This window comes from Liolophura sinensis, chromosome 7 (genome assembly GCF_032854445.1).
Source record: "Liolophura sinensis isolate JHLJ2023 chromosome 7, CUHK_Ljap_v2, whole genome shotgun sequence".
Classification (NCBI taxonomy): domain Eukaryota; kingdom Metazoa; phylum Mollusca; class Polyplacophora; order Chitonida; family Chitonidae; genus Liolophura; species Liolophura sinensis.
Genome location: NC_088301.1, coordinates 4,377,954 through 4,392,813, shown reverse-complemented (window position 1 = coordinate 4,392,813; position 14,860 = coordinate 4,377,954). Strand labels below are relative to the sequence as shown.

The 14,860-nt window shown below is 40.9% G+C and overlaps 1 protein-coding gene across 1 annotated transcript; it reads left to right on the top strand.

The window, feature by feature from the left end:
• Window positions 1–1,090: 1,090 nt before the first annotated feature.
• Window positions 1,091–6,394, top strand: LOC135469852 (pancreatic lipase-related protein 2-like). The gene is made up of 7 exons (XM_064748474.1): window positions 1,091–1,158; window positions 1,667–1,965; window positions 3,467–3,695; window positions 4,065–4,181; window positions 5,000–5,125; window positions 5,505–5,741; window positions 6,384–6,394. The coding sequence occupies exons 1-7, from the start codon at window positions 1,098–1,100 to the stop codon at window positions 6,392–6,394; spliced, it is 1,080 nt and encodes a 359-aa protein (XP_064604544.1). The 5' UTR covers window positions 1,091–1,097.
• The last annotated feature ends 8,466 nt before the right edge of the window (window positions 6,395–14,860 follow it).

The window sequence follows — 14,860 nt, the reverse complement described above, 5'->3', positions numbered from 1 at the left end:
GATATGGGCCAGACTGCTATTAAGACTGCTATTCACAGAAGCTCCCCTGCCGTCAGAATCCGCAATTTTTGACATCATGTGATAGCCCGCGTTAAGCGTCATTAATATACCAAGTATGATGTCAGTAGGTGCAGTAATAATGGAAATATAGCCCAATACATAATTTATAGAAATAATGACTTGTCCCGGTTGAATAGCTAACCGCTAACTGTGAACTGCCGTCTAAGTTATTTCATGTCTCTGACGTATTCTCTGTTAACACAAATGCCGATGTTTATTCGTGATTGGACTGTGCCTCACTGGGACGCCATGACGAAAACAACACAGAGGATGTCCCACCCAGACACAGCCCGAACAACCAATCTATAAATTGCTGTTTACTGACAACACCCGCTAGTCTGGTATGCAACCCATAGCCACAAAAACCTATGGGTACAGATAGCGATACAAATCCATAACATCGTTCCATATCGGTTGCTTGACTCGAAGAAAAGGCTCAAACGCACATTGGTGATCTAATTTAAAAATTTGAATGGATTCCATACATACTTGAAAGAATGTCGCTTCTCAGACTTGGAAGTTTTCAGTGAGTAAGCTGTGCGAAAGCCATACTCTCTGTCAAATATTTTTTTAGCCAGCACAGCGATATATAAGTCAGGTTTGAAGACTTGTGACCATATTTCTTTAAAAGGAACCTGAAAAAATCACCTAACTACCATGGGCACAACGACTGCTTCGCCCACGTAGACATTTGCACAACACCGAGCTCGTATACACACGAACATAAAGGTGAAAGGCTGCGATTCTTTATTAGAAATCGTCGATCGGTCAATAACATGTAATTTGATACATGCTACTGACCCGGTGCAAACTCGATGCATAATAAGCTATACTCGCATGGCCCGAAGATACCTAGCTTATATAACAATATCATAATGATATCAAATGTATACCTTCTCGGTCTACTTTTCCCTGGGATTTTACCAGATGCCTGGTACCGTGCGAATTCTTTCGGTTGATAAACACAAGTGCGTGTGAAATACCATGCGCTAAGGTTGGTATAAGTGAAAAGTTGTCTTGTTAGCAAAACTGTTGCAATGGCGCTCTCCACAGCAGTGTATTTCACTGCCACTTTTCTGAATGTAGGATTAATTTATGGTAAGTGTAAATAACATAACGGACATGTTTATATATTTGTTTTTCATACTAGTGTACTCAGGTTTCTAAGTTTTGGTCGCAAAAGTTCATGTTCAGGTCTTGAGTAAAACGCAAACACGCTGAAGCTTACATAGCCACACCTTGCAACCTTACAACACGTCAAAAGCTCTAAGAGGCAGAGTCATGATTAAGAGAAGTAAACATAACAAGAGAACCCTCAGGGCATAGAAACCTTCACTGAAAATGAAAATAAACTGCAACATCATATTCCACATTTAAGACTAACCCTATTATAAAAAAGGTTTGAGAATTCTAAACATCTAATGAGGATTCATACGGCAGTTTAAAGAATGCATCAATACGGATCATACGCGGAACAAGCAAAAGCACATGGCCATTCTTCTGTGTTCGATTTGAAATTGCCCTCGAGTCATGTAATTTTTCAAGTTTCATAAAGATTCAAATAAACTGCAGTTGTTTTTTACTTTTTATGTGACTTTTTCGACAGCTCTGTTCTCAGGGAAAAACAACGTGTGCTATGACAATTTAGGCTGCTTTGACACATCTTCTCCATTTGACAACGCCTGGAAATATTTGCCGCAATCTCCGGAAAGTGTTAACGTCAACTTTAAACTGTACACCCGGAACGACCCGGAAACCGGAAAGGTTCTTAACGAGAACGATCCGGACACGGTCACCACCGCAGACTTTGACGCGGAAAAAGATATCAAGTTTCTCATCCATGGCTACGTGAGTCGTGGTAACGCTCCATGGGTATTGAACATGTCACGGATGTTCCTCCAGAAGGTAGGTGCAGTCTGGGTATTGAACGTGTCACGGAAGTTCCTCCAGAAGGTAGGTGCTGTCTGGGTATTGAACATGTCACGGATGTTCCTCCAGAAGGTAGGTGATGTCTGGGTATTTAACATGTCATAGATGTTCCTCCAGAAGGTACGTTGTGTCTGGGCACTGAACATGTCACGGATGTTCCTCTAGAAGGTAGGTGATGTCTGGGTATTGAACATGTCACGGATGTTCCTCCAGGAGGTAGGTGATATCTGGGTATTTAACATGTCATGAATGTTCCTCCAGAAGGTACGTTGTGTCTGGGCACTGAGCATGTCATGAATGTTCCTCCAGAAGGTAGGTGATGTCTGGGTATTGAACATGTCACGGATGTTCCTCCAGAAGGTAGGTGATGTCTGGGTATTTAACATGTCACGGATGTTCCTCTAGAAGGTACGTTGTGTCTGGGCACTGAACATGTCATGAATGTTCCTCCAGAAGGTAGGTGATGTCTGGGTATTGAACATGTCACGGATGTTCCTCCAGAAGGTAGGTGATGTCTGGGCACTGAACATGTCACGGATTTTCCTTCAGAAAATATGTTGTGTTTGGTTACTGAACATGTCACGGATGTCCCTCCAGAAGGCACGTTGTGTCTAGGTATTGAACATGTGACAACTGTTCCTTCAGAAGGTATGTTGAGTCTGGGTACTGAACATGTGACGACTGTTCCCTCAGAAGGTATCTTGTGTCTGGGTACTGAACATATGACGACTGTTCCTTCAGAAGGTATGTTTTGCCTGGGTACTGAACACGTCATGGATGTTCCTTCAGAAGGTATGTTGTGTCTGGGTACTGAACGTGTCATGGATGTTTCTTTAGAAGGTATGTTGTGTCTGGATACTGAACATGTTAAGGCTGTTCCTTCAGAAAGTATGTTGTGTCTGGGTACTGAGCATGTCATGGATGTTCCTTCAGAAGGTATGTTGTGTCTGGATACTGAACATGTAACGTATGTTCCTCCAGAAGGTAGGCCGTGTCTGGGTACTGAGCATGTCATGGATGTTCCTTCAGAAGGTATGTTGTGCCTGGATACTGAACATGTTAAGGTTGTTTCTTCAGAAGGTAGGTTTTGTCTGGGTACTGGACATGTCATGAAAGTTCCTTCAGGGTAGGTCTGAGTACTGAACATGTCATGGCTGTTCCTCCAGAAGGTAGGTACTATCTAGGTACTGAACATGGACGTTCCTTCTGAAGGTAAATTGTGTTTGGGTACTGAACATGTCACGGATGTTCCTTCAAAGGGAAGGTACTATCCTAGTACTGATGTAACGAGCGATAGCCGGATGTCACTATCCCATCACTGTGGGGTACGTCTGTCTGCGCCACTGGCTTAAATTACGTTTTCTAAGCAAAACTTACACGGTGTTTGATCCACATCCAACTCTAACTCTTCCCCAAGGGGACTTAGTAGTTCCCTTATGACAAAGATTTGTCACAATATTCCGCTCTTCATTTGCAGGAGGACTGTAATGTGGTGGCCGTGGACTGGCATGAAGGCGCCCATACATTTTATCCCCAGGCCGTGGCCAACACACGCCTTACAGCAGCCGTTACCGCCAAGCTGATCAAGCTGCTCCACACCCAGTTCGGTCTTGACCTTCAATCAGTCCACCTGATTGGTCACAGTTTGGGATCACACATTGCTGGTTATATTGGGCACCGTACGCCTGGAATTGGACGAATAACGGGTAAGCTTCCATGACAACTGCATGCCTTGTGCTGAAACATGCTCACACAACCGTAATGATAAAGCGATTAGTGTTGTACAGCTTTAAACATTCTCGTTTTCGTCAGTTTGTTTCGTCTCCAGATTTTTTTAATGACATGAGCTTCAAAGACGCATTCTTTTGCGTCAGAATATATGTTATCGATAAGGATCATGTTGGAAAATCATTTTTTTTCCAAAAATAACACGAATTCATTTAATTGGGTCGCTGAAAATCGCTATTGCACACAAACAGATAAGAAAGTATGTGTCCAAAGGGTACATTCCAAAGACTGTGCCAAACTTTACGTGGATGGTACGAAACTTATGTTCTTTGTGTTTGTCCTGACAGGCCTTGATCCCGCTGGCCCTCTGTTTGAGGAAACGGACAAGGCTGTCAGACTAGATCCCTCCGACGCCATCTTTGTTGATGTCATACACTCCGATGGAATTCCGGTCATTGATCTAGGTAAAACCTCTGCTAAGACGTACAAATGACGTACCAACACAGATACTCTCTTGAACAAGTATTTGTATCCAACTCCACGAAATTACTAATTGATTTTGAATCCCTATGTATCACTGGGATATAACAGAATATGCCTTAATGCGATATTTGTTTATACTGAAAAGCTAAGAGCCTCCTCTTGAAATGAAATCCATTTTGTGTGAAGCTTGATTTTGATACCATACACACACTACTTAGTGAGTAGCAATGACGCTTAACCTTGGTTATCTTACAACGCTACTCACCGCAGGCTTACCCCTGACATTCCTGTTTGCTCCACCCTTAAATCTAACGCTATAGTCTAAATGATTTCGTTTGATATAGGGTATTTACCAGTGATGGCTGAAATTTGTCCGCTTCTCTTAAATGAAACATTTCCCGACAAGAATTAAAACCAGTTATCTTAATTAGTGGTTCAGTATGGCATGTAAATATGTTTGGTCTTGAACTCCATGTTGGCAAAGAAATAAATAAACAAAAATACAGAAGCACTACTTTTGGCAGAGTGTCAAGGCATTCGTGATTAAATGGTAATCGGTTCATGTCGTGAATCTCAGCAGAATTTAAGCCTAACATCATTGGTCCATAATCATATCTTCAATGCAGACATTGTAAAATAGGAAATGTTTTCAGATAAGGTAGGTGACGTATATGTATCTTATCAAAAAACTAATGGGTCTATACATTTTTATGAACAGTCCTGTATAGTCCTTATTTTTACAATTACATCAGTATACTGTAAGCACATGCTAAATTCGTAGTAAAATATCGATTGCCAGGATTTGGCACGCAACAAGAGCTGGGTCACCTTGATTTCTACCCTAATGGCGGCACCCAGCAGCCCGGCTGCCCCAGTCACCCATATATCACGGGCATCCAAGATGTCTTCACGCTACACTTCAAGGGTAAGTTTATGCTCAAATCATGCACATGTGATAATTTCTTTTATCGTATCAGTAACCACACTTACATTTGATCTGATAAAAATAAACACGAGCTCGGTCTGCACGATTGAACTCTAACTTAAGATAGAAATTCGACGAAGATTGGAGACCTATCAGACTGAGATGAATAAAACAGTGATTCTATCTGTTTGAATCCTATAAAGCTCTTGTAGCCTATAAACACCTGGGCCACAGGCACATGCTATGTTCATTATAACTTCCATGGCGACACATGTGTTACCTTGGTGCTTGCGGTCAACTTGGGCAGGGATTGCTTTGTGCATAGAGACCCCTGGAAGCCCATGTCATAGCACTATTGTTTATTTCTCGTGTATTTCAGACGTCGTCCACGCTGTAGACTGCAGTCACGACAGAGCCATTTACCTTTTCACGGAATCCATCGTAAACCCTTGTCGGTTTCTTGGGCACCCTTGTTCCACCAAAGAGAAGTTTGACCAGGGCGCCTGTGCCAACTGTGGACCGACCGGATGTCCACCGATGGGTTACCCAGCTAAACCGAACCAGGCCCCGCGAGGCAGATATTACCTGAAAACAGGACCGCAAGAGCCATTCTGCCGTAAGAACTGTATGGCGACTTGTTGTGTGTCAAGTATTGGTTTTGTACAAAAAAATGGTGCACTTTTTGTACATATAGGAAAATTTACGGTAGTGTATTTCCCCCATGCTCTGCCCGGATTCCTCCCATCATAATGCTGGCCGTCGTTGTATAAGTTAAATATTCTTTAGTATTGCCTAAGACAACAATCAAAGAAATAAATAATTATGGGAAATTTGCAGCAATTTGAAGGATAAAAAATTTTATTCACAGTGTGATTATGTCTAGAGAAAATGATGGCAGCTATTTGTTTCAGTTTTATTTCGTATGAAAGCCAAATCCACTTTCAATATATTCTTTTAAGGAAAGAAATCCCCAACCCATGTTGACCTCTCCTTGCCTATAGACAAGTAGACTGTATGACATAGCATAACGATGAAAAACATTGCGCAGGTGAAATAAGAAAAATCGATTGGAATCATTGACATGTTAATCGAATTTTATCAGACGGAGTCAGGCAGCGCCCCCCACGCTCTGAGTAAGGTATTGAGCTCTCAGTAAGCTTACGTCATCTCACGAAGTTGACGGGCCTTTGACGTAGTAGAACACCACGTCTACGACATGCCTGTGTCACATCCTTCACGCTTCTACTTTCACTTTCAGAGTCCGTGTAATCCCCTAGAGAGAGCCAGAACAAACGTCCAGGACATGGTTATTGCAATTCCATTGCGTAAATATCTTAAAAGCAAAATCCGCTGCGAGAATCCATTTGTGCAATTCGTGGATAGTTTGAAAGCAATTCCAAAATCAATTCTAAAGGCCTTCAATCCTTCAGAAACGCTCTCCGATGCAGCAGACAAAACTATGTACTGTGGAAGTTTTCTGTCATCAATAAATTGGATACACAAATGACTACCCTCAGCTTGATTATTTGCATTCGTATAGGTCCCTATGTCTTCCAAGTCATTTCCAGTGAACTTTATTTGTGCCCCGGAATCCTTATAATTTGACTGAAAAGCTTTATAATGGTGGTGAACGATTATATGTATTTTTTTTTACAAAATAAAAAGTGATAACAAAAGTTCAATGTGTGTCAGGTTAAGGCAAGATAACCCATCATTATACTTCCGGTCTGTGCGCAACCGGCCCATGCTCTCTGATCAAAGTTCTCTTTGGTGGAACATGGATGGCCAAGAAACTTACAGTTCAAACTTACAATGGGTTCCTTGAAGAGAAGCTCAGCCCGACTGTGACTGCAATCTACAGTGTGGAATATATCTAAGGATATCTAAGGAAAGGGAAAATGAAGACAGTGTTTTTTTCCCTTTCTATGCCTGGTTGTATGATGTATAATTTATTTATTGATTTATTTGATTGGTGTTTTATGCCGTACTCAAGAATATTTCACTTATATGACGGCGGCCAGCATTATGGTGGGAGGAAACCGGGCAGGGCCCGGGAGAAACCTGCACCCATCCGCAGGTTGCTGCAGACCTTCCCACGTACGGGCGGAGAGGAAGATGATGTATAACAGGTGCACAATATCAAAGCTATCGGTGTTCAGCATTAACATTTGTTGATTTGAGTGCCGTTGCACTCTTAAGAATCGGTTTATGAATTTGGCCAGTGATAGGGAAAACAGCTGAGCTAATCGGTTTATTTATTCATTTGATTGGTGTTTATTGCCGTAATCAGTCATTTTAACTTATATGAGGTTTATGGGTAGAGGAAACTGGAGTAAACCACGGAAAGCTACCGATTATGAGCTGATTAGATTAGAATGTCATTCCCATTGTTGTCTGTCCAAAAGGAAGAGAGTTTAGTGTAACCTGGCTTGAAACTGCAGTTTTCCAAACAAGGGACGCAACCCTACAGGATCATTCTAGAAATTAAATAGACTTCAAGGCCCACCTTTACAAAACCTCGTAAATCAGTTTCTCGTACATGGCACCGCCAGACAAAGTCTTTTACGAAAAATTTACCAGAAATATGACCCTGTAAAAGAGGGCCCAGTCGTGGCCATGGTAGTTGTCAGAATAGGTCTATTGGGGGATGAGTCTGAATGAGGAGTACTCAAACTGCTCCAGCTAAGTCGCGGTAAGCTCAACGCTGACGTCATTTCCGCATATTCTCGGAAAATGTGCCTAAAAGGAAAACACTAGACCAAATGTGCATGTTCATCGATAAAGCATTCCACAGTAGTTTAAAAAGCATAACTTTTGTTTTTGGGATGTAGCAAAACCAAACTATCGCAGTGCAAAGTAAGAAAAATATTGTACACTGATACAATCAAAAACATCGCTATGTTATAAATTTTAACCAATCAGGCACCAGTTATTTCTATAACCCGTTTATAACCGTATCCGCTAATGCCACCCGAACCCTGTTTTGCTTTATATCCATGTGACCGTGGGAAACCAGTGACGTGACGCCGTGATTCCGGTTGGTCTGGCGCTTCCCATAGCGTTGTAAGAATTCCTGATTAAAAGTTGATTTATAAAGATACCAACTGGGTCCAAAAAATATCTGGGTGTTTTCACCGCTCTTCCGAAAGTAACTGTATCCTTAAAATCCAAGTTGAAGACATCTTTAATGCCAATCCCCTCAGACACCCTCGTTGCTGTGTTTCTCCGTTGGGGTAGAAGTATATGTGCCTCATCTCCTGCTGGGTGCAGAACCCTAAAATATTAGAAGTCATCATCCATATCATTCAGCCTAGAATTCTTTATATTGAAAAGTGAAGTGTAATATCATATTTGTGTGATAAAAAATCTACATCCAAGTTATTTGATTATTACTTTTTCTCCGAATTCCGCGAAGAGGTGTACTGATTGGTACTCATTGGTACTCATTGGCAACTTGTGGATGGTATGATATTACCCATGTCGAGAAGCTGTATCTTATCTGAGTGGATGGTATCCACAAAGAGCCCGTCTGAGGGGGTCCAGTCGGGCGACGGGATCCATCTTCTCAAACAAGGGGGCCCGCGGCGTGCAGTTCTGTAAGAATATAGGTTTGTCGTCTGCGTAAAATTTACTTTTTTCGCGAAATGTTTCTTGTATGATTGTTTTAGAGGTCTGAATGACGTTTCAGAAAAGTTTTTTTCATTATCGTGGTTGTCAATGCGTTAATTTCTTCATATACACAAGAAAAGCCATTTAAATGCGGATACCCAATGTAGAAAATATGTTATAACATCACGCATGAGCAAAAGTACCATACTAACAAATCTATTCTATAAAAAGTTATAAAGCATTTTTTCATAACCGTTAATCTCATGTTCCATTATCAGTACATGAATGTTAGCAATTAAACTCCACATTTAATCCATGCGACATCTTTCAAGATTACAGATTCGTCATCACTTCGACCCTCTATCGCTACTCTAATCTCAATATTTAATGTCATACAGATTTTAAAATGGCCGCCCAATAACCTACCTCTGCTACCTCCACTGATGTGAGATCGCAAACTATGACCAATGAGATGGACAGATCCCAGGTCAAGGCCGAATTGCTCTTGGAGCATTCTGATTAGTTTGACAGTAATCGCGGCGGATAAGCGGGCGTTGGCCACAACCTGGTGGTAAAATGTCCGAGCTCCCAATTTCTAGTCAACTGCGACGACTTTACAGTCTTCCTGAAAGCGAAAAAAGTTTTATTACAAGTTATTTCTGTTTGACCACAAGCTGGAAATAACGCTGTAGGTAAAACTACAGTGCAATCTCAACATACTGTACACATTCCATATTTAAATGCTGTACGTATAATTACAGTGCAATGTCAGCATGCCATATTCCATACCAACGTTGTACATGTGGGTATAACTACAGTGCAATGTCAACATGCCATATTCCATAATAACGTTGTACATGTAGGTACAACTGCAGTGCAATGTCAGCATGCCATATTCCATAACAACGTTGTACTTGTGGGTATAACTACACTGTAATGTCAGCATGCCATATTCCATACCAACGTTGTACATGTAAGTATAACTACAGTGCAATGTCAACATGCCATATTCCATACCAACGTTGTACATGTGGGTATAACTACAGTGCAATGTCAACATGCATATTCCATACAAATGTTATACATGTAGGTATAACTACAGTGCAATGTCAGCATGCCATATTCCATAACAACGTTGTACATGTAGGTATAACTACAGTGCAATGTCAGCATGCCATATTCCATAACAACGTTGTACATGTAGTGCCATATTCTGACACTGTAATGTCAGCATGCTATATTCCATAACAACGTTGTACAAGTAAGTATAACTACAGTGCAATGTCAGCATGCCATATTCCATACCAACGTTGTACATGTAGGTACAATTACAGTGCAATGTCAACATGCCATATTCCATACCAACGTTTTACATGTTAGTATAACTACAGTGCAATGTCAGCATGCCATATTCCATACCAACGTTTTACATATAGGTATAACTACAGTGCAATGTCAGCATGCCATATTCCATACCAACGTTTTACATGTAGGTACAATTACAGTGCAATGTCAACATGCCATATTCCATACCAACGTTTTACATGTTAGTATAACTACAGTGCAATGTCAGCATGCCATATTCCATACCAACGTTTTACATGTAGGCATAACTACAGTGCAATGTCAGCATGCCATATTCCATACCAACGTTTTACATGTAGGTATAACTACAGTGCAATGTCAGCATGCCATATTCCATACCAACGTTTTACATGTAGGTACAACTACAGTGCAATGTCAGCATGCCATATTCCATAACAACGTTGTACATGTAGGCATAACTACAGTGCAATGTAAACATTCTATATTCCATACCAACGTTGTACATGTAGACATAACTACACTGCAATGTCAGCATGCCATATTCCATACAAGCGTTGTACATGTAGGCATAACTACAGTGCAATGTAAACATTCTATATTCCATACCAATGTTGTACATGTAGGTATAACTACAGTGCAATGTAAATATCATATATTCCATACAAACGTTGTATATGTAGGCATAACTACAGTGCAATGTAAACATTCTATATTCCAATCCGATGTTGTACATGTAGGCATAACTACAATGCAATGTAAACATTGTATATTCCATACCAACGTTGTACATGTAGGCATAACTACAGTGCAATGTAAACATTCTATATTCTATACAAACGTTGTACATGTAGGTATAACTACAGTGCTATGTAAACATTCTATATTCCATAACAACGTTGTACATGTAGGTATAACTACAGTGCAATGTAAACATGCCATATTCCATACAAACGTTGTACATGTAGGCATAACTACAGTGCAATATAAACATTCTATATTCCATACCAATGTTGTATATGTAGGCATAACTACAGTGCAATGTAAACATTCTATATTGCATACCAACGTTGTACATGTAGGCATAACTACAGTGCAATGTAAACATTCTATATTCCATACCAACGTTGTACATGTAGGTATAACTGCAGTGCAATACAAACATTCTATATTCCATAACAACGTTGTACATGTAGGCATAACTACAGTGGAATGTAAACATTCTATATTCCATACCAACGTTGTAAATGTAGGCATAACTACAGTGCAATGTAAACATTCTATATTCCATACCAACGTTGTACATGTAGGTATAACTACAGTGCAATGTAAACATTCTATATTCCATACCAACGTTGTACATGTAGCAATAACTACAGTGCAATGTAAACATTATATAATCCATACCAATGTTGTACATGTAGGTATAACTACAGTGCAATGTAAATATTCTATATTCCATACCAATGTTGTATATGTAGGTATAACTGCAGTGCAATGTTAACATTCTATATTCCATACCAATGTTGTACATGTAGGCGTAACTACAGTGGAATGTATACATTACATATTCCATACCAACGTTTTACATGTAAGTATAACTACAGTGCAATGTCAACATGCCATATTCCATACAAAGGTTGTACATGTAGGTATAGCAATGTGGGTGACAGCTGACACATATATGTGACAGACTGTAGCAATGTGGGTGACAGTTTACTCATATGTGATACACTGTAGCAATGTGGGTGACAGTTAACACATATACGTTATAGACAGTAGCAATGTGGTTGATAGTTTATGCATAGGTGATACACGGTAGCAATGTAGGTGACAGTTTACTCATATGTGATAGACTGTAGTAATGTGGGTGACAGCTAACACATGTACGTTACAGACTGTAGCAATGTGGGTGACAGTTTACACACATTTGATACACTGCAGCAATGTGGGTGACAGTTTACACAAATGTGATACACTGTAGCAATGTGGGTGACAGTTTATTCATATGTTATAGACTGTAGCAATGTGGGCGACAGTTTACACAAATGTGATAGGCTGTAGTAATGTGGGTGACAGCTAACACATACATGTTACAAAGCAATGTGGGTGACAGTTTACTCATATGTGATGGACTGTAGCAATGTAGGTGGCAGTTTACACAAATGTGATAAGCGGTAGCAATGCGGGTGACAGCTAATACATACATGTTCCACACTGTAGCAATGTGGGTGACAGTTTACTCATATGTGATGGACTGGAGCAATGTAGGTGACAGTTTACACAAATGTGATACGTGGTAGCAATGTGGGTGACAGCTAACAATGTGACAGATTGTAGCAATGCAGGTGACAGTTTACACAAATGTGATAGGTGGTAGCAATGTGGGTGACAGCTAACAATGTGACAGATTGTAGCAATGTGGGTGACAGTTTACTCATATGTGATACACTGTAGCGATGTGGGTGACAGTTTACTCCTAAGTAAAAGACTGTGGCAATGTTGGTGACATTTTAAGCAAAAGCGATAGAATATAGCAATGCGGATGACAGTTTACTCATATGTAATAAACTGTAGCATTGTGGGTGAATTTTACACAAATGCAAATGTGATAGACTGTATCGCAGTGCGGGTGACAGTTTTAGCATATGTGAAAGACTGTGGCAATGTTGCTGACAGTTTTAGCATATGCGATAGAACATAGCAACTTGGATGACAGTTAATGCATATGTGAAAGACTGCAGCAATGTGGATAATAGTTTACACATACGTGAAATAGAGCAATAGCGGCGGTCTTTTACTCATAAGTGACAGATAGTAAAACTGGTAATAATTTACTCATAAGTGACAGATAGTAAAACTGGTAATAATTTACATGTATGTGTCAGTGAACAAAAGCGGTAATCCTTTACACGTATGTGTCAGTGAGCAAAACCGGTAATCCTTTAAACGTATGAATCAGTGAGCAAAACCAGTAATCCTGGTAACCATTTACACCAGCGTGCATGAGAATGAGCAATACCGGCAACCGTTTACACGTACGTGTATGCCAGTGAGCAATGCCAGTAACCATTTACACTGGCGTGCACGAGAGTGAGCAATACCGGTAAGCATTTACAAGGGCGTGCATGAGAGTGAGCAATACCGGTAACCCCTTACACGTTCGTGACATGTGTCGCATTTGACAATATCCTTGGTTGCTAGTAGGTTTAAGGCTTGGTATATTCAACATGATTTATGTGTGTTCTAAAATGTTATAAAATACACAACCCACGCTTTTTTCTTCTACCAAATTACTGAAGTACCAAGCTGAGACATTTCACATGATGTCCCTTCCAGTCAGACTACACTGACAATGCGCTTATGACTTCTGTAGCTGTGAAAAGTACTCTACTCCTTTATGTGGTGTCGCCATCAGGCTTATGTCGTAGACCGCGATGGCTAGATATATAGACAGTCCACAATTTCTGTCTATATGAAATGAGAGGAATGAGCAAAAGAGAAGAAAATCTTATCAAAAACAGTTTCCGATCGTCCTGTTAGGCACAAAGACTGCAGAAAATAAAATGTTACTATTTATTCATAATTAGTTACCTCTGTATATATTGCTAAATTGAGTGTAACAAAATACTGAAAAAGGGTACATTAATCTGAGTAATATGGCTCTTAAAATCACTAGAAAATGAGGCTAGTTTTAGGAGTTTTTCCTCCAACACTCGGGGGGGCCTCCGTGGCTCAGTCGATTAGCGCGCTAGCGCGGCGTAGTGACCCAGAAGCCTCTTACCAATGCGGTCGCTGTGAGTTCAAGACCAGCTCATACTGGCTTCCTCTCCGGCCGTACATGGGAAGGTCTTCCAGCAACCTGCGGATTGTCGTGGGTTTTCCCCGGGCTCTGCCCGGTTTCCACCCACCCACAATGCTGGCCGCCGTCGTATAAGTGAAATATTCTTGAGTACGGCGTAAAACACCAATTAAAAAAAAATCCAACACTCGGTAGTCTCCGCCGAATTACGTCACACAAGTCCAACCTTGACCAGCTGGACACAGATCCCCATTACAACTTCCGTTTTTCAGTAGGGACGACTGTAGTTCTGTGTATTTTAGGGTGTAAAGTCTTTTTTTGCTGCCAGCCTGCCGTTTTTGGTGTACAGGTGCATGCTTGGTATCAAAATGATGTAAATTGTCTAAGCTTTGGGCAGGTATGAGTTTTAATGGTGAAAGTTTGAAATTCTGGGCGAGAGGACACAAGGAGACAGGTGGTGATGAGGCTGCGAGTGACGTCGCCTTGGCGTTGCTAGGCACCCCTCCCAGCTGCCGGCATGGAAAGGTCCAGATTTTGACGGTCAACCTATGTCAAGATTTTTACAGCTTCTTTCTCACAGGCTGGGCCAGGTATGCACCAAAGCTTATTGGCCTCGGAATGTTTGGGACTGAGCTACAGCGCTAAACGTTAACATTGTCGCTTATGGGAAACTAATGGGGGTCTGTGGCCAGCTGTCAGAGCTTCGCCATTTAGGTCAGTGTTAAAAAGGCACAAGGGTGACAACAAGCACATGGCTCGCTGTTCTGCGAGCAGTCGTTCCGAGAGTACAGTTTGAAATTGACATTAACACTTTCCGGCGATTCTGGCAGATATTTCCAGGCGTTGTCAAATGGAGACGACGTATCCAAGCAGTCTACGTTGTGGTAACACACATTTTTTTGAGGCCGGAGTACAAGACTGTAACACAAAACATGTAATCAATAAAAGCAGATTTAGATGGGGCAGTCATGGACAGAAAACGTAAAATTCTCTCGAAAAAA

Excerpts from the sequence above, each read along its gene's own strand:
- LOC135469852 (XM_064748474.1), top strand. The coding sequence starts at position 1,098 with ATGGCGCTCTCCACAGCAGTGTATTTCACTGCCACTTTTCTGAATGTA. Across the intron at positions 1,159-1,666 it reads GAATGTAGGATTAATTTATG|CTCTGTTCTCAGGGAAAAAC; the intron begins GTAAGTGTAAAT and ends CTTTTTCGACAG. Across the intron at positions 3,696-4,064 it reads TGGAATTGGACGAATAACGG|GCCTTGATCCCGCTGGCCCT; the intron begins GTAAGCTTCCAT and ends TTGTCCTGACAG.